This window comes from Oncorhynchus mykiss, chromosome 18 (genome assembly GCF_057628025.1).
Source record: "Oncorhynchus mykiss isolate SJ-2025 chromosome 18, ASM5762802v1, whole genome shotgun sequence".
NCBI lineage: Eukaryota > Metazoa > Chordata > Actinopteri > Salmoniformes > Salmonidae > Oncorhynchus > Oncorhynchus mykiss.
This window is the reverse complement of record NC_143039.1, coordinates 18684724-18710298: the sequence shown is the minus strand read 5'-3', so window position 1 is coordinate 18710298 and position 25575 is coordinate 18684724. Positions and strand designations below refer to the sequence as shown.

The 25575-nt window shown below is 45.3% G+C and overlaps 1 protein-coding gene across 1 annotated transcript in view; it reads right to left on the bottom strand.

Annotated features, from left to right (window-relative positions):
• Window positions 1-25575, bottom strand: part of LOC110514120 (protein unc-80 homolog) — a 110001-nt gene that overhangs the window by 28251 nt on the left and 56175 nt on the right. Inside the window, exons 28-52 of the mRNA XM_090207548.1 lie at window positions 21320-21523; window positions 20815-20915; window positions 19747-19944; window positions 18909-19016; window positions 18061-18199; window positions 17475-17656; window positions 15639-15770; window positions 13574-13760; window positions 13060-13188; window positions 11374-11517; window positions 10983-11083; window positions 10435-10521; window positions 9886-10069; window positions 9640-9734; window positions 9442-9531; window positions 9212-9313; window positions 8811-8991; window positions 8117-8382; window positions 4892-5026; window positions 4607-4745; window positions 3877-3973; window positions 3579-3749; window positions 3316-3408; window positions 2651-2890; window positions 2102-2302 (exon numbers count right to left, since the gene is read on the bottom strand). Coding sequence (XP_090063674.1) covers window positions 2102-2302; window positions 2651-2890; window positions 3316-3408; window positions 3579-3749; window positions 3877-3973; window positions 4607-4745; window positions 4892-5026; window positions 8117-8382; window positions 8811-8991; window positions 9212-9313; window positions 9442-9531; window positions 9640-9734; window positions 9886-10069; window positions 10435-10521; window positions 10983-11083; window positions 11374-11517; window positions 13060-13188; window positions 13574-13760; window positions 15639-15770; window positions 17475-17656; window positions 18061-18199; window positions 18909-19016; window positions 19747-19944; window positions 20815-20915; window positions 21320-21523 — 3706 coding nt within the window. The remainder of the gene's footprint in view (window positions 1-2101; window positions 2303-2650; window positions 2891-3315; window positions 3409-3578; window positions 3750-3876; window positions 3974-4606; window positions 4746-4891; window positions 5027-8116; window positions 8383-8810; window positions 8992-9211; window positions 9314-9441; window positions 9532-9639; window positions 9735-9885; window positions 10070-10434; window positions 10522-10982; window positions 11084-11373; window positions 11518-13059; window positions 13189-13573; window positions 13761-15638; window positions 15771-17474; window positions 17657-18060; window positions 18200-18908; window positions 19017-19746; window positions 19945-20814; window positions 20916-21319; window positions 21524-25575) is intronic.

Sequence of the window (25575 nt, the reverse complement as noted above, 5' to 3'; positions counted from 1 at the left end):
TGTAACACCACAGTACGGCACTTCACTCCACTGTAACACCACAGTACGGCACTTCACTGTAACACCGCAGTACGATACTTCACTCCACTGTAACACCGCAGTACGGCACTCCACTGTAACACCGCAGTACGGCACTCCACTGTAACACCGCAGTACGGCACTCCACTGTAACACCGCAGTACGGCACTCCACTGTAACACCGCAGTACGGCACTCCACTGTAACACCGCAGTACGGCACTCCACTGTAACACCACAGTACGGCACTTCACTCCACTGTAACACCACAGTACGGCACTTCACTGTAACACCGCAGTACGGCACTCCACTGTAACACCACAGTATGGTACGGTACTTCACTGTAACACCACAGTACGATACTTCACTCCACTGTAACACCGCAGTACGGCACTCCACTGTAACACCGCAGTACGGCACTCCACTGTAACACCACAGTACGGTATGGTACTTCATTGTAACACCACAGTACAGTACTTCATTGTAACACCACAGTATGGCACTTCACTCCACTGTAACGCCACAGTACGGCACTTCACTCCATTGTAACACCACAGTATGGTATGGTACTTCATTGTAACACCACAGTATGGCACTTCACTCCACTGTAACGCCACAGTACGGCACTCCACTGTAACACCACAGTACGGTATGGTACTTCATTGTAACACCACAGTACGGTACTTCATTGTAACACCACAGTATGGCACTTCACTCCACTGTAACGCCACAGTACGGCACTTCACTCCATTGTAACACCACAGTATGGTATGGTACTTCATTGTAACACCACAGTATGGCACTTCACTCCACTGTAACGCCACAGTACGGCACTTCACTCCACTGTAACACCACAGTATGGCACTTCACTCCACTGTAACACCACAGTACGGTACTTCACTCCACTGTAACACCACAGTATGGCACTTCACTCCATTGTAACACCACAGTACGGCACTTCATTGTAACACCACAGTATGGTATGGTACTTCATTGTAACACCACAGTATGGCACTTCACTCCACTGTAACACCACAGTATGGCACTTCACTCCACTGTAACACCACAGTACGGTACTTCACTCCACTGTAACACCACAGTATGGCACTTCACTTCATTGTAACACCACAGTACGGTACTTCATTGTAACACCACAGTATGGCACTTCACTCCACTGTAACACCACAGTATGGTATGGTACTTCATTGTAACACCACAGTATGGCACTTCACTCCACTGTAACACCACAGTATGGCACTTCACTCCACTGTAACACCACAGTACGGTACTTCACTCCACTGTAACACCACAGTATGGCACTTCACTTCATTGTAACACCACAGTACGGTACTTCATTGTAACACCACAGTATGGCACTTCACTCCACTGTAACGCCACAGTACGGCACTTCACTCCACTGTAACACCACAGTATGGCACTTCACTCCATTGTAACACCACAGTACGGCACTTCACTGTAACACCACAGTACGGCACTTCATTGTAACACCACAGTATGGTATGGTACTTCACTGTAACACCACAGTACGGCACTTCATTGTAACACCACAGTATGGTATGGTACTTCACTGTAACACCACAGTACGGCACTTCATTGTAACACCACAGTATGGCACTTCACTCCACTGTAACGCCACAGTACGGCACTTCACTCCACTGTAACACCACAGTATGGCACGTCACTCCATTGTAACGCCATAGTACGGTACTTCACTCCACTGTAACACCACAGTACGGTACTTCACTCCACTGTAACACCACAGTATGGCACTTCACTCCATTGTAACAACACAGTACGGTACTTCACTCCACTGTAACACCACAGTACGGTACTTCACTCCACTGTAACACCACAGTATGGCACTTCACTCCATTGTAACGCCACAGTACGGTACTTCACTCCACTGTAACACCACAGTACGGTACTTCACTCCACTGTAACACCACAGTACGGTACTTCACTCCACTGTAACACCACAGTACGGTACAGTTGTGAAGGAGCAAGGGTTAAAGGGCGCGCAGCGCGGCAACAGACCTGGAGCACAGAGCCTGTGGGCGAGCGCACCTGAGCGTAGGCATCTTGTGGATCTTGTTGAACATGCGGTCAAGCCGCTTCAGGATGAGGATGAGGGCGGGCCGCACAGCCTCGGACGACCAATCGGTGATGGGCAGCATCCCAGTGACGTAGCGCCGCAGGCCTCGGCTCTCCATGGTCAGGCTGTCGTAGGGGGCCAGCTTGAGGAGGGAGTGGGCGATCTCTGCCAATCTGGGGAAAAACACATAACCACACACACAAACACACAAAATGATCAGACACAAAAACACACATGCAATCATATAGACATGCACAACCGCATGCACAGTCAGGGAATTACATACACACACACATCGCACTCATCCACACACAAAATCGCACACGAACAATTCTAAACGTTTCTGCAAATCAGATCCCTGTATGCGTCCATACCATAGCTGAGTGAATAGTGATGTCATACCCGGTTAAAGTGTGTCTCATTCGTGGTCACTTTCACCCAGGTGGGTGCTGCACATTGGGCATTGAATGAGGATAGTTTCCACCTGGTTGAAACACTATGCACTAAATCCAACCCTTCACCTCATGTGGGACTTGATGTCCAGCAGCTCTAAGGCGGTGACACGGGGTTCCCCGGCCACGTTCTGCAGGATCTTGAGGCGCGGGCCGCAGTGCTTGTAGAACTCAGTGCAGATGTTCAGGAGGGACTCCCGGGGCCGGCGAAACTCCTCACGGGCGATCCGCTCGTCCATCTCCTCGCGAGGCATCCCCTGGCCCTCCTCCAACAGGTGAAGGTTGTCCCTGATGCCGGACACAAGGCGACTGACATTGACACCAAGCAACACGAGTACACGACACAAACAAGCATCCATGAAACATGATCCTCTGTACCAACTGTGGTGTAAACACATGGGACATCTTCTATTGTCTTTGGGGGTATTTTCTTCTGTTGTGATGATGACCTGTACATAGGTTTCTTTAGGATATCACTACGGCAACAGCATCCAGGGACAACAAACAGTAGATTTATGTCTAACAGTTATGAAGAGAATTAGGAAAAGCAACAAAACAGTATGTTAATAAAAGCCAAGTGGACAGTTTCTTTAAGAGACTTAAATGAACGTGAAGTCCAAAAGAACACCCTTTTCCCTATATAGTGCACTACAGCCCTATGGCTCTGGCCAAAGGTAGTGCATTACGGGTGCCATTTTGGACACAATCCGGCAGGTGTAAAGGCTACTCCACACCTGGTGTTGGGCCCTCCAGACATGGCGTGGTTGGCAGTCGTTGCACCTTTGTGTCCCTGATCACAGCGACTCAACTGGGGGGCAGTCATAGGCCTGAGAGGGGATAGGAGGGGTGGGGATGGGAGGGAGGGGAGGAAGATAGCAGAGAAAAAGGACAAATGTCACATTCAGTTTGGGCTTGGAACATACGTTAAGAAAGACATGATGGGCCATATCTGATTAACAGATGCACGGATGTGTGTGTGTGTGTGTGTGTGTCTGACCGTGTGAGGGTCTCTGAGCTGTAGAGCAGGGCCTGCAGGGAGGTGGCCAGGGCGGCGATGGCGGCGATCTCGTCCCGCGCTGCCGAGGCTGACTCCATGGTCATGGTGTTGCTCTTCAGTTTCTGGAGAAAACATGGCACCAGGGCCTCCAGCACCATCAGCATCTGTAGGCTGATACCGTGCACACACGCAACGCATAAACATAAACACGCACGGATAGGAGAGGGCGTTAGCATTTAGTAAGACTACTGTACAATGTTGATATACTGGTTTGGCGGTGAGTGATGTGAAACCACACCTCCTGAAAGACTCTGGGGCGTAGGCCACCACCGTCACACACAGCTTGATGGACTCACTGATGGAGAAGGCCAGGTCCTCACTACCATAGCAGAAGTCTGAAACAGAGGGAACCACTGGAATTCATGCTGTAGCACTTTCAGGACTTAAAATATACTATAGGAAGAACATGACCATTATCAGTCAAGTTCTATTGTTTAATATAACTAGAAGAATCCTGACAATGAGAAACTCCAGGCCTTAGTAAGAGTCTATTAACTAGGAGAATCCTGACAATGAGAAACTCCAGGCCTTAGTAAGAGTCTATTAACTAGGAGAATCCTGACAATGAGAAACTCCAGGCCTTAGTAAGAGTCTATTAACTAGGAGAATCCTGACAATGAGAAACTCCAGGCCTTAGTAAGAGTCCTGATCAGCTCACGCTGTCATTAAAACAACTCCTCTCTTAAAACAATGGGAATCCACGCCAGCAAAACGATGTGGGCTAGTCAAAGGTAGAACAGTATAGGGAAAATGGTCCTCTGTAGCTCAGTTGGGAGAGCATGGATGGTGGGTTCGAATCCTGGAACCATCTGTACGTACAATGTATGCATGACCGTAAGTCGTTTTGGATAGAAGCGTCTGATAAATGGCACACAGGATATTGAACAGGGTGCCATGTCAGACACAACCTCTAATGATATAATAGTCCTGAGTGATGGGACCCAGGGGGGTTGAGGTGGTGGTGTTACCCAGGGATCGTAGGGGTTTTTCAGCCTTGACCAGCTCCAGGGCATCCAGGGTATCACGTGTCTCTCCCTCCAGAGAGACCAGCAGGTCAAACAGGCACTGAGCAGACACCCCCTTAGACAGGCCTGTACTGGTGCAGGTCTGGGAGAGAGACAGTCACATGGTTAAACAACACACGCAGATGCAGATACGCTCATAAGGGGAGACCTAGTCAGTTGCACAACTGAAATGTGTCTTCCACATTTAACCCCTCTGAATCAGAGAGGTGCTTATGCAAACACACTTACTGTGAACTCCAGCAGTGGGGCCACGCTGGCAAACAGCTGGAGGATGAAGGGTTTACGGTGCAGGATGTAGAACTGTCTGACGCAGAACTCTATCCCCTGTCTCAGCAGCGGGTTACTCTCATAGTCAGCATAGGACTACAACACATTACAGTGGGTTACTGTCATAGTCAGCATAGAGGACTACAACACATTACAGTGGGTTACTGTCATAGTCAGCATAGAGGACTACAACACATTACAGTGGGTTACTGTCATAGTCAGCATAGAGGACTACAACACATTACAGTGGATTACTGTCATAGTCAGCATAGGACTACAACACATTACAGTGGGTTACTGTCATAGTCAGAATAGGACTACAACACATTACAGTGGGTTACTGTCATAGTCAGCATAGGACTACAACACATTACAGTGGGTTACTGTCATAGTCAGCATAGGACTACAACACATTACAGTGGGTTACTCTCATAGTCAGCATAGGACTACAACACATTACAGTGGGTTACTGTCATAGTCAGCATAGGACTACAACACATTACAGTGGGTTACTGTCATAGTCAGCATAGGACTACAACACATTACAGTGGGTTACTGTCATAGTCAGCATAGGACTACAACACATTACAGTGGGTTACTGTCATAGTCAGCATAGGACTACAACACATTACAGTGGGTTACTGTCATTGTAAGCATAGGACTACAACACATTACAGTGGGTTACTGTCATAGTCAGCATAGGACTACAACACATTACAGTGGGTTACTGTCATAGTCAGCATAGGACTACAACACATTACAGTGGGTTACTGTCATAGTCAGCATAGAGGACTACAACACATTACAGTGGGTTACTGTCATAGTCAGCATAGGACTACAACACATTACAGTGGGTTACTCTCATAGTCAGCATAGGACTACAACACATTACAGTGGGTTACTCTCATAGTCAGCATAGGACTACAACACATTACAGTGGGTTACTGTCATAGTCAGCATAGGACTACAACACATTACAGTGGGTTACTGTCATAGTCAGCATAGGACTACAACACATTACAGTGGGTTACTGTCATAGTCAGCATAGGACTACAACACATTACAGTGGGTTACTGTCATAGTCAGCATAGGACTACAACACATTACAGTGGGTTACTGTCATAGTCAGCATAGGACTACAACACATTACAGTGGGTTACTGTCATTGTAAGCATAGGACTACAACACATTACAGTGGGTTACTGTCATAGTCAGCATAGGACTACAACACATTACAGTGGGTTACTGTCATAGTCAGCATAGGACTACAACACATTACAGTGGGTTACTGTCATAGTCAGCATAGAGGACTACAACACATTACAGTGGGTTACTGTCATAGTCAGCATAGGACTACAACACATTACAGTGGGTTACTCTCATAGTCAGCATAGGACTACAACACATTACAGTGGGTTACTCTCATAGTCAGCATAGGACTACAACACATTACAGTGGGTTACTGTCATAGTCAGCATAGGACTACAACACATTACAGTGGGTTACTCTCATAGTCAGCATAGAGGACTACAACACATTACAGTGGGTTACTGTCATAGTCAGCATAGAGGACTACAACACATTACAGTGGGTTACTGTCATAGTCAGCATAGAGGACTACAACACATTACAGTGGGTTACTGTCATAGTCAGCATAGAGGACTACAACACATTACAGTGGGTTACTGTCATAGTCAGCATAGAGGACTACAACACATTACAGTGGGTTACTGTCATAGTCAGCATAGGACTACAACACATTACAGTGGGTTACTGTCATAGTCAGCATAGGACTACAACACATTACAGTGGGTTACTGTCATAGTCAGCATAGGACTACAACACATTACAGTGGGTTACTGTCATAGTCAGCATAGGACTACAACACATTACAGTGGGTTACTGTCATAGTCAGCATAGAACTACAACACATTACAGGGAGTAATCATATGAGCTTGTAAGGATGCAGTGTCATACTGCAACACCATGTTTAGGCCCAATTCAGAATGCATTGTGGGATTTGGTCTGTAATCTCTGTGGCCTCCTAGAGCTAGGTTGAAGCAGCATCTGGCACCAGCACTTATGTATTTGTATTTGAAATACTTATTTACTGTGTATTTAAGGATTTTCAAATAATGTGGCCGAATCAACGACTTCTATTGGAAGTATTCAAATCATTTGCTATAAATCCTATAGTTGATGTCCTGCCTTTCACACCATGGCAACCATGTGAATGTTTCTCTAATCACACAACTTGTTAGGAGGATTCTGTGTGGGCCCTTTCCGAGGCCAATGGAGGTAGAGGTCTCAATCAAATGTTATGTAGTAGAGTATATCAAAGCTTAGTAAGAAACATGGGCTATTATATCGGGTTCAATGCAATAAATGTTTGTCTGCTGAGTTGTCAGCAGCACAATTTCCCAGATCAAGACTAAATAAACCCAGCTGCATTTGGGATTGACCTGCACTACTCTCTGTGTAAGTCTTCCATGATGAAGCCCCGGTGAGTTCAATTGTCAACATATTGACCATGCGTTGCTAGTGGCTATAAACGTCTGCTCCCAAGCTTCAACTCAACTCTAACCTGACCCAGCCCAGCCTGTGTTTCTGTAAGTCAGCGCTATATTATGCAGTGAGACTGACTCACAGAAAGGGAATGCCTAGTCAGTTGCAAAACTGAATGCATTCGACCAATGTGTGTTCTGCATTTGACGCAACCCCTCTGAACCAGAGATGTGCGGGGGGCTGCCCTAATCGACGTCATCGGCGCCTGGGAAGCAGTTGTTGTTGGGCTCAAGAGCCGAACGGCACAATTTTCCACCTTGCCGGCTCGGGGATTCAAACCAGCGACCTTTCGGTTACTGTTCCAACGCTCTTATCCACAAGGCTACCTGCCGCCCGCCGCCCCCCTCACAATGACCACAGATTGTGAGACACATTTGGGCAGTGGTTGACATGGTTCCAAGGTTGCATTGATATAAGCTCAGTTATGTGACTTCTTCCTGTAATGGTTGGGGTTAGGATTTAGGGAGGCTACATTTATCCTAGATCTCTAACCTTTAACCCCAGCAGGTGGATGAAGTAGCACCATGAAACTGATCTAAGATTAGTTCCACATTTTCAACCTCTAATAGAGAACAACAACCTGCTGGACCTGTAAACTGATCCTAGAACTGTACTACCTACCTGCAACATGGTGGGGAGGAGCCACTGGTATCCACTCAGGGAGAACAGGTGGTTGAAGTGAACGGCCGTGTTGATGGCAGTAGCCGTGTACTGCCTGAGGAGGGCGCTGTCCTCGGGGTGCAGCAGCAGGGCACCGTTGAACACGTTCAGGAAGAGCATGATCTCGTCCCCCCACGGGTACTCACTGGGCATGCCCAGAAACATCTCTTCTAGTAGTTTGATCCACAGGACTTTGTGGAGAGTGTCCAGGCCGAAGAGCTCCTTGCCTGGGGAGAGGATAGCACAATATGGGGCTAACTCACTATGGAAGCCCCTTTGAAATGAAGACTTTCATGCTTCCCAAGTGTTGGTAGACTTTTGTTTTGTGATCTGTGTTGTCTAGTTGGAAGATGCACCACAGATATACAATGTAGTACAGTACTTTACTCTATTACATCTTCATTTTAAAATGCAACTAATCTCAAGGGTTGGGGTCAATTCCTTTCCAATTCCAGTCAATTCAGAAAGTAAACCAAATTCAAATTCCAAGTTGTCCTCATTGAAAAGCATTGAAGAGAATTGGAATTGGAATTTCGGTGAACTTCCTGAACTGACCGGAATTAAAATGGTATTGACCCCAACTCTGATCATCTCTCTTTATTGTCTTGTTTGTTCACTCAGAAACCATTCAAGATAGGGTCCACTCCAGTCTTACCCTGTGGCTCGCTGAAGAGAGAGAACTCTCCGTCGATGGCCGTGCGGGGGAAGGAGGGCAGGCGGAGCAGGTCTTCTTGGAGCATGGACACATGGGACTGTTTGTGGATGGCCGGCATGTTCTGGGTCAGGGAGATGAGGAATAGAACACGGCCCACCTCCTCCAGTTTACGGGAAAACACCTAGAGAGGGATAGGAAGGGGACACACTGAGTATGCACAAGAGGCTGAGACAGGACCCAGTAAAGATATGGACAGGCAAACAGAAGGTAACACTTCTCAAACGGTTAAAGCCACAGTTGGGAGGTTTTTAGTCATTTATACTGTGTGTACTCTTTGGTGATGTGCACAAATTGCAGAGCGTGGCTTTAACGGCGAGATTTAAACCTGAAACATAACACACCTGTTTCTGAATGAGTTCCTGTCCTTTCTCTGGCAGCATGTGGACCAGGTTGAGCTGGGGAGACACAGACCTCCTGAACGGATAGATGTCCCTCACAAAAGTCTGAAGTTGAGAAAGACAGTCAGAAAGCCCATTATGTAGTCACTGATAGAGAAGACATTCTCATGGTCATTCTAGACATCTAACCTCACAGTTCATAACACCGCTTGGAAATGGATGGGAATTCCAACCTTGGAATAGTGAATGAGGTTCCAGCGCTTGTCCATGAGGAAGTAGTGTGCCGACCGAGACTCGGGAATGTTGAAGAACTCCAAACACTCCTGTTAGGGAAGAGAGAGGCCAACGAATTGGGGATGACTTCAGTGTATCCCTGAGAATGTTCTGTCATCATCTGTAGAATGCAGATGAACTCTATGAGGAGAAGTTACCTTGAGCAAGGCTTCAAACTGAGTGTCTTCATGTACAGGCAGCTGGGTAGGAATGTCACACTCATTCTGCCCGTGCACTACCAGGGTCTTGGTTCCTGCAAGGATATACATGATTTACTATATTACCCACATGTAGCAGTCAACATTATAGTATAGAACACAGTCAAATGACTGGGCTCCCATTGGCATCCAGTGACCTTTACCTGGCAGGGATAACCTTCTGGTAACCTTTAAAATGGCCTTTACCTGGCATGGATGCAGTGACCAGCAGCTTGACCTCACACTGCTCCTTCTTCATGGTCTGTTTGAGGTCCTTGAAGAAGAGCCCCTCCACGTAGCCCACCACCTCCCACAGGAAGGTCAGCGTGGCTGAGATGGCATCCATACCCCACTCACACGGAGTACGCACAAAGTACATAATCAGCCCCACCTAGGGGGAGAGAGAGTGACAGACAGACATAAAGGTGAATAGGGTACAGACAGAGAGAGACAGACAGACAGACAGACAGACAGACAGACAGACAGACAGACAGACAGACAGACATAAAGGTGAATAGGGTACAGACAGAGAGAGAGAGACAGAGAGAGAGAGAGACAGAGAGAGAGAGAGACAGAGACAGGGAGAGAGAGAGAGAGAGAGAGAGAGAGAGAGAGAGAGAGAGAGAGAGACAGACAGAGACAGGGAGAGAGAGAGAGAGAGAGAGAGAGAGAGAGAGAGCAGTCTTCATTAATCTTGTCATCGGATTGATCAATACTGCTACTGTCTGATATACATTGACTGATGTCTTGTCTCACCAGGTAGTTGAAGAGGATGTGAGAGGTCTGGGCTGGGAGGTCACCGATGTTCATCAACAGCTTCCTCAGCATGTACATCAGCTCGTCCTGATACACATAGAAACATGTGTCAGTTCAAACTCAACAGAAAAACACATTAACAACAGGAGGGGTTGTGTTCAGTGGGGGGGAAAAGCAGGTAACATTCCGGTCAACCTTCAACAACCTTCAACAACCTTAACCCAATACATGAAGAAGGTGATACAAACCGAAACGTCTGTGTACAACTTTTCCCCTGCCTGCTGTAAAAAGCATGAAAAAAAAACATGAAAAAAGAAACAGTAACTTTTAGAGTTCTGCCTCGTAATCTTTTTGTGTGGTTCCATCTGTCATTTTTGTATTTAGTACAGAGAAAATGTTTTGAAGACGTTTTGAAACAGGGAGGCAGTCTAGTAACAACAGATTTTGTCCATAACAACAGATTGAGCAACATACTGAAGAGGGGCAGGATTCTATTGGTCCGATCATATGAGACTGCAGAGTATTTTGATGGACAACGGCTGCTCTACCTGTCGATTGCTAACGGTGAGCTTCTCCAGGAAGTGCCTGAGCACCAGGGCGGGGTCTTCGATCAGACAGTTCCACAGGATCTGCTGGGCCACTGCACTCACTGCAGGATCATGGTAAATGGATCATAAGAAAATGATCATGAGTTTTATCAGGACAGACCGAAACATTGCTTTTCTATTTTATTCAACAGCGTGTATTGTGATGAAAGGCAATGTGTTGTGTTACAGTGGACTCTAGAGTGGCCTTATGGGTATCTATGGAATGCATCTACAGGTTTCTGATCTCACCCTGTACAGAATGTATTCTATTCTCATCCTCTCCCCCTCTCCCTCCCTCTCTCTGCCTCTCTAGTACAGTACATGACAGTTTGTGTTGAGCGACACCACCCACCTGCCACACCGTCCTCTCGCACCTCCCCGTCCTCCATCAGGTGCACTATGGGTAAGACGGCGGCACAGATGCATGCTGGGAAGACGGCCTGGGGGGGCTGCAGCATGTGATGAGTGGGCGTGTGCTCTGTAGTGTTCTCCTCATCTAGTAGACAAGAACAACCCATGAATCACTACCACCTTATTCTACTGTAGTTAGGAAGGTGTATTACTGTAGTTAGGAAGGTGTTCACCTGTAGTTAGGAAGGTGTTCTACTGTAGTTAGGAGGGTGTCCTACTGTAGTTAGGAAGGTGTTCACCTGTAGTTAAGAAGGTGTTCTGCTGTAGTTAGGAAGGTGTTATACTGTAGTTTGGAAGGTGTTATACTGTAGTTAGGAAGGTGTTCTACTGTAGTTAGGAAGGTGTTCTACTGTAGTTAGGAAGGTGTTATACTGTAGTTAGGAAGGTGTTATACTGTAGTTTGGAAGGTGTTATACTGTAGTTAGGAAGGTGTTATACTGTAGTTTGGAAGGTGTTATACTGTAGTTAGGAAGGTGTTATACTGTAGTTTGGAAGGTGTTATACTGTAGTTAGGAAGGTGTTATACTGTAGTTTGGAAGGTGTTATACTGTAGTTAGGAAGGTGTTCTACTGTAGTTAGGAAGGTGTTATACTGTAGTTTGGAAGGTGTTCTACTGTAGTTAGGAAGGTGTTCTGCTGTAGTTAGGAAGGTGTTATACTGTAGTTAGGAAGGTGTTATACTGTAGTTTGGAAGGTGTTATACTGTAGTTAGGAAGGTGTTATACTGTAGTTTGGAAGGTGTTATACTGTAGTTAGGAAGGTGTTATACTGTAGTTTGGAAGGTGTTATACTGTAGTTAGGAAGGTGTTATACTGTAGTTTGGAAGGTGTTATACTGTAGTTAGGAAGGTGTTCTACTGTAGTTAGGAAGGTGTTATACTGTAGTTTGGAAGGTGTTCTACTGTAGTTAGGAAGGTGTTCTGCTGTAGTTAGGAAGGTGTTATACTGTATTTAGGAAGGTGTTCTACTGTAGTTATGAAGGTGTTCTACTGTAGTTAGGAAGGTGTTCTACTGTAGTTAGGAAGGTGTTATACTGTAGTTAGGAAGGTGTTATACTGTAGTTAGGAGGTGTTCTGCTGTAGTTAGGAAGGTGTCCTACTGTAGTTAGGAAGGTGTTATACTGTAGTTAGGAAGGTGTTATACTGTAGTTAGGAAGGTGTTCTACTGTAGTTAGGAAGGTGTTCTACTGTAGTCATGAAGGTGTTATACTGTAGTTTGGAAGGTGTTCTACTGTAGTTAGGAAGGTGTTATACTGTAGTTAGGAAGGCGTTCTGCTGTAGTTAGGAAGGTGTTATACTGTATTTAGGAAGGTGTTCTACTGTAGTTAGGAAGGTGTTCTACTGTAGTTAGGAAGGTTACCATATGTACAAGCTCTGTGTCAAGGCATGATTTTATCATGGTGCTTTTATCAGATATTATCAGGTGAGGATGTGCTTTCCTATTCCTCCCCATGTGACTTGAATCTGACCACCATTCAAAATACCATCCTGACATCTATACTAGCATGCCACTTAGAATGAAGCAATGTACTAGCCAAGCATTCTATGTGGGATCCTAATATGGATACTGGAACATGACCCCTACAAGTGAGTGGGCAGGTGTGTGGTTGCCACGGTAACACAGTCTTACCCTCGGCGCTGACCACGGAGCGGACTGACCACACGGAGCCGCGGCGGAAGGAGTAATTCCTGTGAGAGTTACTGGAGGTGCAGGACGGAGTGACGGACATGCGGCGAGACGCCAGATTGACCTCTTCTTCTGCTGGCGGGGAGGAGAGGGTTCAGAGTCAGTCACAACATGTAACTACCAGTTGCTGGCTGACTGACTGAGGTGTTTTACCCTGTAGTTGTGGACTCGAAGGTAGGGTTGTTATCTGGTGTGTGGGCAACAGTATAAGCTTGTTGTTTTTGTTATTTTTGAAGAGGGCTGAAGCACTCAGAAAACCTAAATAGATAGGTTTCTAGGTTTATTGTTAGATGTTCAGTTAAGTTCGTGCTTCTCCAAATTACGTCAGAATCAGTGGTTTCCTGAATGGGACGGGAGCTGTATCACTTGTATTAACACCTCAAATCAATAACAAATATTTAGAAAATGAAGAAATAGATAGAAATAGTCTCCAGCACTCCACGGTGGTCCCACCCACCTTCCTCCTCCTGCTCGGGCGGGGGGCTGCAGGTGGGTTCGTAGCAGGCCTCTTGGGCCACGGGGATGGCTGTGATGATGCTGGCCTCGCGCCCAAGACGCCGCTTCTCCTCCTCCTGCTGCAGGTTTTTCAGGATGTGCTCTGCACGCTGGTGGGAGCGCGACACGGCCCGCGCCGAGAAAGATTTCTATAAGAGGTGGTGTGTGTGTGTGTGTATATAAGTGTGGAAAAGGGTGTGGGTGTGTGTGGAGGGTGGACGTAGGGGAGGATGTGTGTGTGTGTGTGTGTGTGTGTGTGTGTGTGTGTGTGTGTGTGTGGGAGAGAAAGGACAAACAGAGACACAGAGGCTCAGGGAGGGGGACTGTGGGATAGGCTTATTCTCAGGGGGGTCCTGTTTATAGTACAATTACAATACTGACATCTGGTGAACATTTGGTAATGTAAACTATCTGTCTCTTCCCGACAGTTATATATGGATGACACATGCCGTTATATTCTCCTGATAAGACTGGAAACATTATTAGGGTTTATTATGTTTGTAGATTAGGGTTGTAACTTTCCCAAATTGTACATTTCCGGAATCATGAGGATAAACCGGGAATCCTGGGGATTTGGGGAAAGTTAAGTACATTTTGCAACCCTAGATCAACTACACCTTGGACAGGGATCAATTATTTACCATTGTAAATAGTTGTCAGTAAAACTTACTATATGCAAATCCATCAGGAGAATATATCCAGTGCAAAAGCTCATTTGAGCATTCTAACACCAACAGAGATATCACAGTGGATGTTTGATAGAGTGACGTGAAAATGTTGACGTTTGAACAATTACAAAATGGTCGTCATTGGCCATGCATAGTATATACATGCAAAATGACCAATGCATGCAGCTTTCCCAAAAGAAGCCCGAGCATTACAGTACAGAAAACGTGGAGTGGCTTGTATAAGATGCATGTATCCAGAATGGCCCGTACGAGGCCCCCTAGTATAGCACCTCCCCCTAGGTCTTAATGTTTGGGGGGAGTCAGACAACCCAGCAGGCAAAACTGGTTGCAGTGACGTCGTTATGACGTCTTTTAATGACGTCATGCATGGTCCGGTTGTATACTGGTTGTATAATGGACATTGTGTTAAACTTATCTGACCAGATAACAATCAAAATATAACGTCTTTCCAATGACGCATTCATTTGGTCATGAAAAATACGTTTTTACCTGCTTGTAACAGAGATCAGTTGGTTGTAATCTGGTTATATGACGTCTTCTCAACCAGAAAACCAATTTACAACGAGAACATGACATTATTAAGACCCCATGTGCCAAACTTTTGCCCACTGGAAATGGACAGACATCTCTTTGAATTTTATCTCATTCAGTCATCAAAAGATGAACTCAGTTTCCCATGATGCACCCAAACAAGCATCCGTACATAAATTACAACTTACTATGGAATAGATTGATTGAATAAATGTGGGGAACTAAAAACAAAGACAATTGATAGATTGATAAATAACAGACAGACTATAGGACTATTGTACTCAGACAGTACAATGACCAGTCTTGAGCTGATCTAGTATTGAATGACAAGTGATCTGAATACATAGTTTTTGGGTTTTCATGCTAGACAACAAAAAAAAGCATAGCAACACAAAGAAATTAACCCCCAAAAAAGTGTCATGGCCGACTATCAATTTAGTAGCATAATATTGTACTGTTTATCAGTCCTCTAAAGCTTATTTCCTAGTGCCATAGCGAACACAAGGAATAAATACACTGGGATAACAGTACCAAGTGTTACCATAACAGTTGTAGCATAATGGGTCCGTTGTAGCATTAGTAAGGTTAGTAAAAAAGATGCAACTCCACAACCCAATTCAATTAGCAGCGTTATGTCCATGTAATTCAATATACATGCACCAATAACGTACACCACAACAGACTTAAAATGTCAGACAAATGTGTACTTTGGTTTATAGTAAACATTGGTCAACCACTAGGCTCATTGTAAATTCTGTAAATATCTGCTGATTGGACAGTAATGCAGGCAGCAGGGGCGGGACTTACAGAGTTGTCCTCGTTGATTGGGTCTTGGACGCTGCCAGTGTTGGAAGGTACCCAGGGCGGGTCAAACATGGGCACACAGGGCATGCCCAGGATAGGTGAGGGCAGGGTGAAGTTGATGCTGGGCGGAGGGATCTAAAACATAGAGAATTATATAGATGATTAGTTAACCTGTTAGATCTCTAGGGGCGCTATTTCATTTTTGGATAAAAAACGTTCCCGTTTTAAGCGCGATATTTTGTCACGAAAAGATGCTCGACTATGCATATTCTTTGGAAAGAAAACACTCTGAAGTTTCAGAATCTGCAAAGATTTTGTCTGTAAGTGCCCCAGAACTCATTCTACAGGCGAAACCAAGATGATGCATCAACCAGGAATTAGCAGAATTTCTGAAGCTCTGTTTTCCATTGTCTCCTTATATGGCTGTGATTGCGCAAGGAATGAGCCTACACTTTCTGTCGTTCGCCCAAGGTCTTAGCAGCATTGTGACGTATTTGTAGGCATATCATTGGAAGATTGACCATAAGAGACTACATTTTCCAAGTGTCCGCCTGGTGTCCTGCGTGGAATTCGGTGCGCAATTGCCAGCTGCTCGTACTTTTCCATTTGATATAGGGGAGAAACCATGTGTCCAAGAACGATGTATCAATGAAGAGATATGTGAAAAACACCTTGATGATTGATTCTAAACAACGTTTGCCATGTTTTCAGTCGATATTATGGAGTTAATTTGGAAAAAAGTTCGCGTTTTGAGGACTGAATTTTCGGATTTTTTTTGGTAGCCAAATGTGATGTATAAAACGAAGCTATTTCTAATACACAAAGAATCTTTTTGGAAAAACTGAGCATCTGCTATCTAACTGAGAGTATCCTCATTGAAAACATCAGAAGTTCTTCAAAGGTAAATGATTTTATTTGAAGGCTTTTATGTTTTTGTTGAAATGTTGCGTGCTGGATGCTAACGCTAATGCTAACGCTAAATGCTAACGCTAAATGCTAACGCTAAATGCTAACGCTAAATGCTAACGCTAGCTAGCTACTTTTACACAAATGATTGTTTTCCTATGGTTGAGAAGCATATTTTGAAAATCTGAGATGACAGTGTTGTTTACAAAAGGCTAAGCTTGAGAGATGGCATATTTATTTCATTTCATTTGCGATTTTCATGAATAGTTAACGTTGTGTTATGCTAATGAGCTTGCTGATAGATTTACACAATCCTGGATACAGGGGTTTTTTCATAGCTAAACGTGACGCAGAAAACGGAGCGATTTGTCCTAAACAAATAATCTTTCAGGAAAAACTGAACATTTGCTATCTGAGAGTCTCCTAATTGAAAACATCTGAAGTTCTTCAAAGGTAAATGATTTTATTTGAATGCTTTTCTGTTTTTTTGTGTAAATGTTGCCAGCTGAATGCTAATGCTAAATGCTACGTTAGCCATCAATACTGTTACACAAATGCTTGTTTTGCAATGGTTGAGAAGCATATTTTGAAAATCTGAGATGACAGTGTTGTTAACAAAAGGCTAAGCTTGAGAGCTAGCATATTTATTTCATTTCATTTGCGATTTTCATGAATAGTTAACGTTGCGTTATGGTAATGAGCTTGAGTCTGTATTCACGATCCCGGATCCGGGATGGGGAGATCAGAAAGGTTAATGAGAAAATAATTTAACAAAGCAAGAGACTTAGCAAGAGGCCTACACTTTATAGTCAAGATCATTTATGTAAATAATGAAAAGCCACAGGACTCAGAATAGAACCTTGGGGGATACCCATTGTCAACTCCTCATTTTGACTAACAGTTGTTTTAGTAGATGCTACAGTTCTACTGCACCTTGAAGATCTGCTGGGCACCCTCCTCCATGCGCGGCCACACCTGGTAGCGGAAGCGCCACAGCGTGTAGAACTTGAACACCGAGTTGATGCGCTGGCTTGCCTCAGCGTGCTGGAACTCAGCCATCATCATCTCTGTCACCGCGTCAGGCACCTTCACCGCACACAGCAAGAACATGGCAGCTGGGGAGTGGTGAGAGGACGGGGGTTAGAGAGAGAGAGGTAAAGTGAGGCGGGGTGAGAGAGAAAGTGGGGATGGACAGAGATATACAGCGTGAGAGAGAGAGAGAGAGGGAGACAGAGTGAGAGGGAAAAAAGAGAGGGGAAAAAAGAGAGAAAGACAAAGAGAGAAAAGGAGTAGAGACAGAAAGATGTGGTGACAAAAAATCTATACTACATTTTAAACTCTTCCATTTATCTTTAGACTGGAGGCAAAGCAGTGGGCACAGATTCAGAGTTTGGAGTGGAGCCCAGAATATCTCACCAGAATAGGCTTGAAATAACTGTAGTTACTGACATTAAAAGAGAAATTGTTCAAACAGAAACCCTGCTATCCATGACAGTCATCCACAGTTCTCTGTAGTCACCTGCAGCGGCAGCCATATGCTCGTCCACACTCAGCAGGAGCTCCCAGGCTGCAGGCTGGACGTCTGCGTACATGTCCTCTGTCAGGATGGGCGCCGCCTTGATCAGCAGTGACAGAGGAGCTGGGGACAGGCTCATCACCTGAGGGGAGAGGCCACAGCAAGCAAGGGTTAGCATTAGCATGCTAGTGGAGATCTGATAGCATTGCTAGTGTGGGCATATAGCTTGTATAGCATGCTAGGGACAGAGGGGCCAGGGACAGGCTCATCACCTGAAGGGAAAGGCCATAGACCACAGACAGCCAGGGTTAGCATTAGCATGCTAGTAGATATACCATTGCTGCTGTAGGCCTATAGCTTGTATTATTATGGTATTGCATGGTGCTGCAATATACTTGAGTTGGCTGAGAGGGCTGTAGCGAGTTAGCATGCTACTTCAGTAATAGAATTAGAGATTATGTATTTGAGTGGGTAGAAGCGTGTGGGCGTGGGGTGAGGACATCTTGGCATGAGGTTGGCATCTTGCTCTAGATAAACAAGCACGTGGCGACACAGTAGCATCTGTTGACACGCTGCTTCAGACAGATGGACGCACAGACAGACAGACAGACAGGCTGGCGGACAGACATACAGGCTAACGGATGGATAGACAGACTACCATACAGACAGACAGACAGACAGACAGACAGGCTGGCGGACAGACATACAGACAGACAAGCTGATGGACAGAGTCACACACAGGCTGACGGACGGATAGACAGACTACCAGACAGACGGATGGACAGACAGACGCTCTGGCACATGCTATGGCTATCAGGGCATGTGTTGGCATGAGGGCTGTAGGTGGGCACCTGGTTGCGGATGTACTTGAGCATGCCCGTGTCCTTCTTGCCCTCGGTGTTGGAGTCTTTGGGGCGTTTCTTCATGGACGGGGTCCTCAGACTTGACTTGTCTGACCACTGGAGACACGAAGAGAGGAAGACATTGGAAAATACAAGTCACTTCATTTACAGTATCATCAAACCATTCCACATTACATCACTTCAATACATGTGCTGCTGCCATGTTGTGTTGCTACCGTGTTGTTGTCTTGTCATGTTGTGTTGCTACCATGTTGTTGTCTTGTCATGTTGTGTTGCTACCATGCTGTGTTGTCATGTGTTGCTGCCATGTTGTGTTGCTACCATGTTGTTGTCTTGTCATGTTGTGTTGCTACCATGTTGTTGTCTTGTCATGTTGTGTTGCTACCATGTTGTTGTCTTGTCATGTTGTGTTGCTACCATGCTGTGTTGTCATGTGTTGCTGCCATGCTAATGTCTTGTAGGTCTCTCTATGTAGTGTTGTGGTGTCTCTCTTGTCGTGATGTGTGTTTTGACCTATATTTAATTAGTATTTTTAATCCCAGGCCCTCGTCCCCGCAGGAGGCCTTTTGCCTTCTGGTAGGCCGTCATTGTAAATAAGAATTTGTTCTTAACTGACTTGCCTAGTTAGAAAAAAATACAAATAAACATTCCAACATTACATCACTTCAATACATTTAAATTCACACCCCTCCATATCACATCACTTCAATACATTTAAATTCACACCCCTCCATATCACATCACTTCAATACATTTAAATTCACACCCCTCCATATCATATCACATCACTTCAATGCATTTCAGTCCACTCCTCTCTGCGCCCCACCTCCTTGTTTTTCTTGGACCGGCTACTGATGTTCCCTGCACTGTCTTCTCTCAGGCTGTCCACTGTCTCCCCGTAGAGCAGCTTGATGGCACGCACCAGGCGGGCACAGGAGCGGCTGTGGTGCTGGTAGCAGCGTGGGTGGCAGAACTCCACGTGAGTACAGATGAAACTCTGCTGGTTGCACAGCAGAATCATGATCTACAGAGGAAGACAACAGAGGGAACAACAGTTATACAGGTGAATGGGCTTGATGAGGACAATGTGCTAGCTTTATAGCATGTGTGGTCAGGTGAATGGGCTTGATGAGGGCAATGTGCTAGCTTTATAGCATGTGTATACAGGTGAATGGGGTTGATGAGGGCAATGTGCTAGCTTTATAGCATGTGTATACAGGTGAATGGGGTTGATGAGGGCAATGTGCTAGCTTTAAAACAAGTGTATACAGGTGAATGGGGTCGATGAGGGCAATGTGCTAGCTTTATAGCATGTGTATACAGGTGAATGGGCTTGATGAGGGCAATGTGCTAGCTTTATAGCATGTGTATACAGGTGAATGGGGTTGATGAGGACAATGTGCTAGCTTTATAGCATGTGTATACAGGTGAATGGGGTTGATGAGGACAATGTGCTAGCTTTATAGCATGTGTATACAGGTGAATGGGGTTGATGAGGACAATGTGCTAGCTTTATAGCATGTGTATACAGGTGAATGGGCTTGATGAGGGCGATGTGCTAGCTTTATAGCATGTGTATACAGGTGAATGGGCTTGATGAGGGCAATGTGCTAGCTTTATAGCGTGTGTATACAGGTGAATGGGCTTGATGAGGGCAATGTGCTAGCTTTATAGCATGTGTATACAGGTGAATGGGCTTGATGAGGGCAATGTGCTAGCTTTATAGCGTGTGTATGCAGGTGGATGGGGTTGATGAGGACAATATGCTAGCTTTATAGCGTGTGTATACAGGTGAATGCACTGTACAGGTCATAAACAAGTATGCTAAGTTGAATGCACACACGTAGGTACGCACGTAAAAGTATGCACACACATGCACACACCCAGCACCTACATGTAGCCAGGACATGTTACGGTGGTAGTTGTCCTCTGCTCCGCCGGTGCCTCCTGAACCCTCCGGCTCAATACTGGGTTCACTGGTGCTCCATGGACTTCCTGTCATGTCACAACACACAGCAATACTGTATCAGTTTACTTCATTGACTCTCCTCGTGGAAATCAGTTATTTTGCATCTCCCATCAAACAAACAACATTCGTCATTGAGTTAACTACTCAAAGGGGACAGATGACAATGAATGCTATACATCACATGTTGATACAGAGTTGTTGAATGACAGGTGACTACTATGACTGAGTAGTAGGCAAATAGGGCTCCATAGGGCTCTGGCCAAATGTAGTGCACTATATCGAGTTTAGGGTGCCTACATCTGTGATTAGAATAGATCAGATGATCTATTAGTTTAGATCTATGTATGGAAGTTGTCACCAGATCAGATCTTATTCACCCACCTAATGGTCAAGGTTGGGATATGGGGTTGAGATTCTGAGATGTTGTTACCTATGTCAGTGACAGTGTCCCTGCTCTGGGACAGCAGTCCCTCCTCGTTCTCTGACTCTGAGTCTTGGCGGGACATCTTGGTGCTCTTCAGGCTGCCGGCCCGGCGGATGGAGGACAGAGAGCCCCCCTTCTTCACCCTGAAACTCCTGGCCCCCTTGATCTGCAGCAGGCGAGAGCCCCCGGCACGACTCTTCCTGATGGGAGCTGGACGGGCAGAATTAAAAAGGTTAGTCTGCAATCTCACTGGGTTTATGAAGTCCCATACACCCATACACTGGGTTTATGAAGTCCTATACTTCCCATACACTGGGTTTATGAATCAAATCAAATCAAATCAAATTTATTTTATATAGCCCTTCGTACATCAGCTGATATCTCAAAGTGCTGTACAGAAACCCAGCCTAAAACCCCAAACAGCAAGCAATGCAGGTGAAGAAGCACGGTGGCTAGGAAAAACTCCCTAGAAAGGCCAAAACCTAGGAAGAAACCTAGAGAGGAACCAGGCTATGTGGGGTGGCCAGTCCTCTTCTGGCTGTGCCGGGTGGAGATTATAACAAAACATGGTCAAGATGTTCAAATGTTCATAAATGACCAGCATGGTCGAATAATAATAAGGCAGAATAGTTGAAACTGGAGCAGCAGCACAGTCAGGTGGACTGGGGACAGCAAGGAGTCATCATGTCAGGTAGTCCTGGGGCATGGTCCTAGGGCTCAGGTCCTCCGAGAGAGAGAAAGAAAGAGAGAATTAGAGAGAGCATATGTGGGATGGCCAGTCCTCTTCTGGCTGTGCCGGGTGGAGATTATAACAGAACATGGCCAAGATGTTCAAATGTTCATAAATGATCAGCATGGTCGAATAATAATAAGGCAGAACAGTTGAAACTGGAGCAGCAGCACAGCCAGGTGGACTGGGGACAGCAAGGAGTCATCATGTCAGGTAGTCCTGGGGCATGGTCCTAGGGCTCAGGTCCTCCGAGAGAGAGAAAGAGAGAAAGGAGAGAATTAGAGAACGCACACTTAGATTCACACAGGACACCGAATAGGACAGGAGAAGTACTCCAGATATAACAAACTGACCCTAGCCCCCCGACACATAAACTACTGCAGCATAAATACTGGAGGCTGAGACAGGAGGGGTCAGGAGACACTGTGGCCCACTCCGAGGACACCCCCGGACAGGGCCAAACAGGAAGGATATAACCCCACCCACTTTGCCAAAGCACAGCCCCCACACCACTAGAGGGATATCTTCAACCACCAACTTACCATCCTGAGACAAGGCTGAGTATAGCCCACAAAGACCTCCGCCACGGCACAACTTAAGGGGGGGGGGGGAGCGCCAACCCAGACAGGATGACCACATCAGTGACTCAACCCACTCAGGTGACGCACCTCCTCCAGGGACGGCATGAGAGAGCCCCAGTAAAGCCAGTGACTCAGCCCCTGTAATAGGGTTAGAGGCAGAGAATCCCAGTGGAAAGAGGGGAACCGGCCAGGCAGAGACAGCAAGGGTGGTTCGTTGCTCCAGAGCCTTTCCGTTCAACCTCCCACTCCTGGGCCAGACTACACTCAATCATATGACCCACTGAAGAGATGAGTCTTCAGTAGAGACTTAAAGGTTGAGACCGAGTTTGCGTCTCTGACATGGGTAGGCAGACCGTTCCATAAAAATGGAGCTCTATAGGAGAAAGCCCTGCCTCCAGCTGTTTGCTTAAAAATTCTAGGGACAATTAGGAGGCCTGCGTCTTGTGACCGTAGCGTACGTGTAGGTATGTACGGCAGGACCAAATCAGAGAGATAGATAGGAGCAAGCCCATGTAATGCTTTGTAGGTTAGCAGTAAAACCTTGAAATCAGCCCTTGCTTTGACAGGAAGCCAGTGTAGAGAGGCTAGCACTGGAGTAATATGATCAAATTTTTTGGTTCTAGTCAGGATTCTAGCAGCCGTATTTAGCACTAACTGAAGTTTATTTAGTGCTTTATCCGGGTAGCCGGAAAGTAGAGCATTGCAGTAGTCTAACCTGGAAGTGACAAAAGCATGGATTAATTTTTCTGCATCATTTTTGGACAGAAAGTTCCTGATTTTTGCAATGTTTCGTAGATGGAAAAAAGCTGTCCTTGAAATGGTCTTGATATGTTCTTCAAAAGAGAGATCAGGGTCCAGAGTAACGCCGAGGTCCTTCACAGTTTTATTTGAGACGACTGTACAACCATTAAGATTAATTGTCAGATTCAACAGAAGATCTCTTTGTTTCTTGGGACCTAGAACAAGCATCTCTGTTTTGTCCGAGTTTAAAAGTAGAAAGTTTGCAGCCATCCACTTCCTTATGTCTGAAACACATTCTTCTAGCAAGGGCAATTTTGGGGCTTCACCATGTTTAATTGAAATGTACAGCTGTGTGTCATCTGCATAGCAGTGAAAGTTAACATTATGTTTTCGAATAACATCCCCAAGAGGTAAAATATATAGTGAAAACAAAAGTGGTCCTAAAACGGAACCTTGAGGAACACCGAAATTTACAGTTGATTTGTCAGAGGACAGACCATTCACAGAGACAAACTGATATCTTTCCGACAGATAAGATCTAAACCAGGCCAGAACTTGTCCGTGTAGACCAATTTGGGTTTCCAATCTCTCCAAAAGAATGTGGTGATCGATGGTATCAAAAGCAGCACTAAGGTCTAGGAGCACGAGGACAGATGCAGAGCCTCGGTCCGATGCCATTAAAATGTCATTTACCACCTTCACAAGTGCCGTCTCAGTGCTATGATGGGGTCTAAAACCAGACTGAAGCATTTCGTATACATTGTTTGTCTTCAGGAAGGCAGTGAGTTGTTGCGCAACAGCCTTTTCTAAAATTTTTGAGAGGAATGGAAGATTCGATATAGGCCGATAGTTTTTTATATTTTCTGGGTCAAGGTTTGGCTTTTTCAAGAGAGGCTTTATTACTGCCACTTTTAATGAGTTTGGTACACATCCGGTGGATAGAGAGCCGTTTATTATGTTCAACATAGTAGGGCCAAGCACAGGAAGCAGCTCTTTCAGTAGTTTAGTTGGAATAGGGTCCAGTATGCAGCTTGAAGGTTTAGAGGCCATGATTATTTTCATCATTGTGTCAAGAGATATAGTACTAAAACACTTGAGTGTCTCTCTTGATCCTAGGTCCTGGCAGAGTTGTGCAGACTCAGGACAACTGAGCTTTGAAGGAATACGCAGATTTAAGGAAGAGTCCGTAATTTGCTTTCTAATAATCATAATCTTTTCCTCAAAGAAGTTCATGAATTTATCACTGCTAAAGTGAAAGTCATCCTCTCTTGGGGAATGCTGCTTTTTAGTTAGCTTTGCGACAGTATCAAAAAGGAATTTCGGATTGTTCTTATTTTCCTCAATTAAGTTAGAAAAATAGGATGATCGAGCAGCAGTAAGGGCTCTTCGGTACTGCACAGTACTGTCTTTCCAAGCTAGTCGGAAGACTTCCAGTTTGGTGTGGCGCCATTTCCGTTCCAATTTTCTGGAAGCTTGCTTCAGAGCTCGGGTATTTTCTGTGTACCAGGGAGCTAGTTTCTTATGAGAAATGTTTTTAGTTTTTAGGGGTGCAACTGCATCTAGGGTATTGCGCAAGGTTAAGTTGAGTTCCTCAGTTAGGTGGTTAACTGATTTTTGTCCTCTGGCGTCCTTGGGTAGGCAGAAGGAGTCTGGAAGGACATCAAGGAATCTTTGTGTTGTCTGTGAATTTATAGCACGACTTTTGATGATCCTTGGTTGGGGTCTGAGCAGATTATTTGTTGCAATTGCAAACGTAATAAAATGGTGGTCCGATAGTCCAGGATTATGAGGAAAAACATTAAGATCCACAACATTTATTCCATGGGACAAAACTAGGTCCAGCGTATGACTGTGACAGTGAGTGGGTCCAGAGACATGTTGGACAAAACCCACTGAGTCGATGATGGCTCCGAAAGCCTTTTGGAGTGGGTCTGTGGACTTTTCCATGTGAATATTAAAGTCACCAAAGATTAGAATATTATCCGCTATGACTACAAGGTCCGATAGGAATTCAGGGAACTCAGTGAGGAACGCTGTATATGGCCCAGGAGGCCTGTAAACAGTAGCTATAAAAAGTGATTGAGTAGGCTGCATAGATTTCATGACTAGAAGCTCAAAAGACGAAAACGTCATTTTTTTTTTTGTAAATTGAAATTTGCTATCGTAAATGTTAGCAACACCTCCGCCTTTGCGGGATGCACGGGGGATAT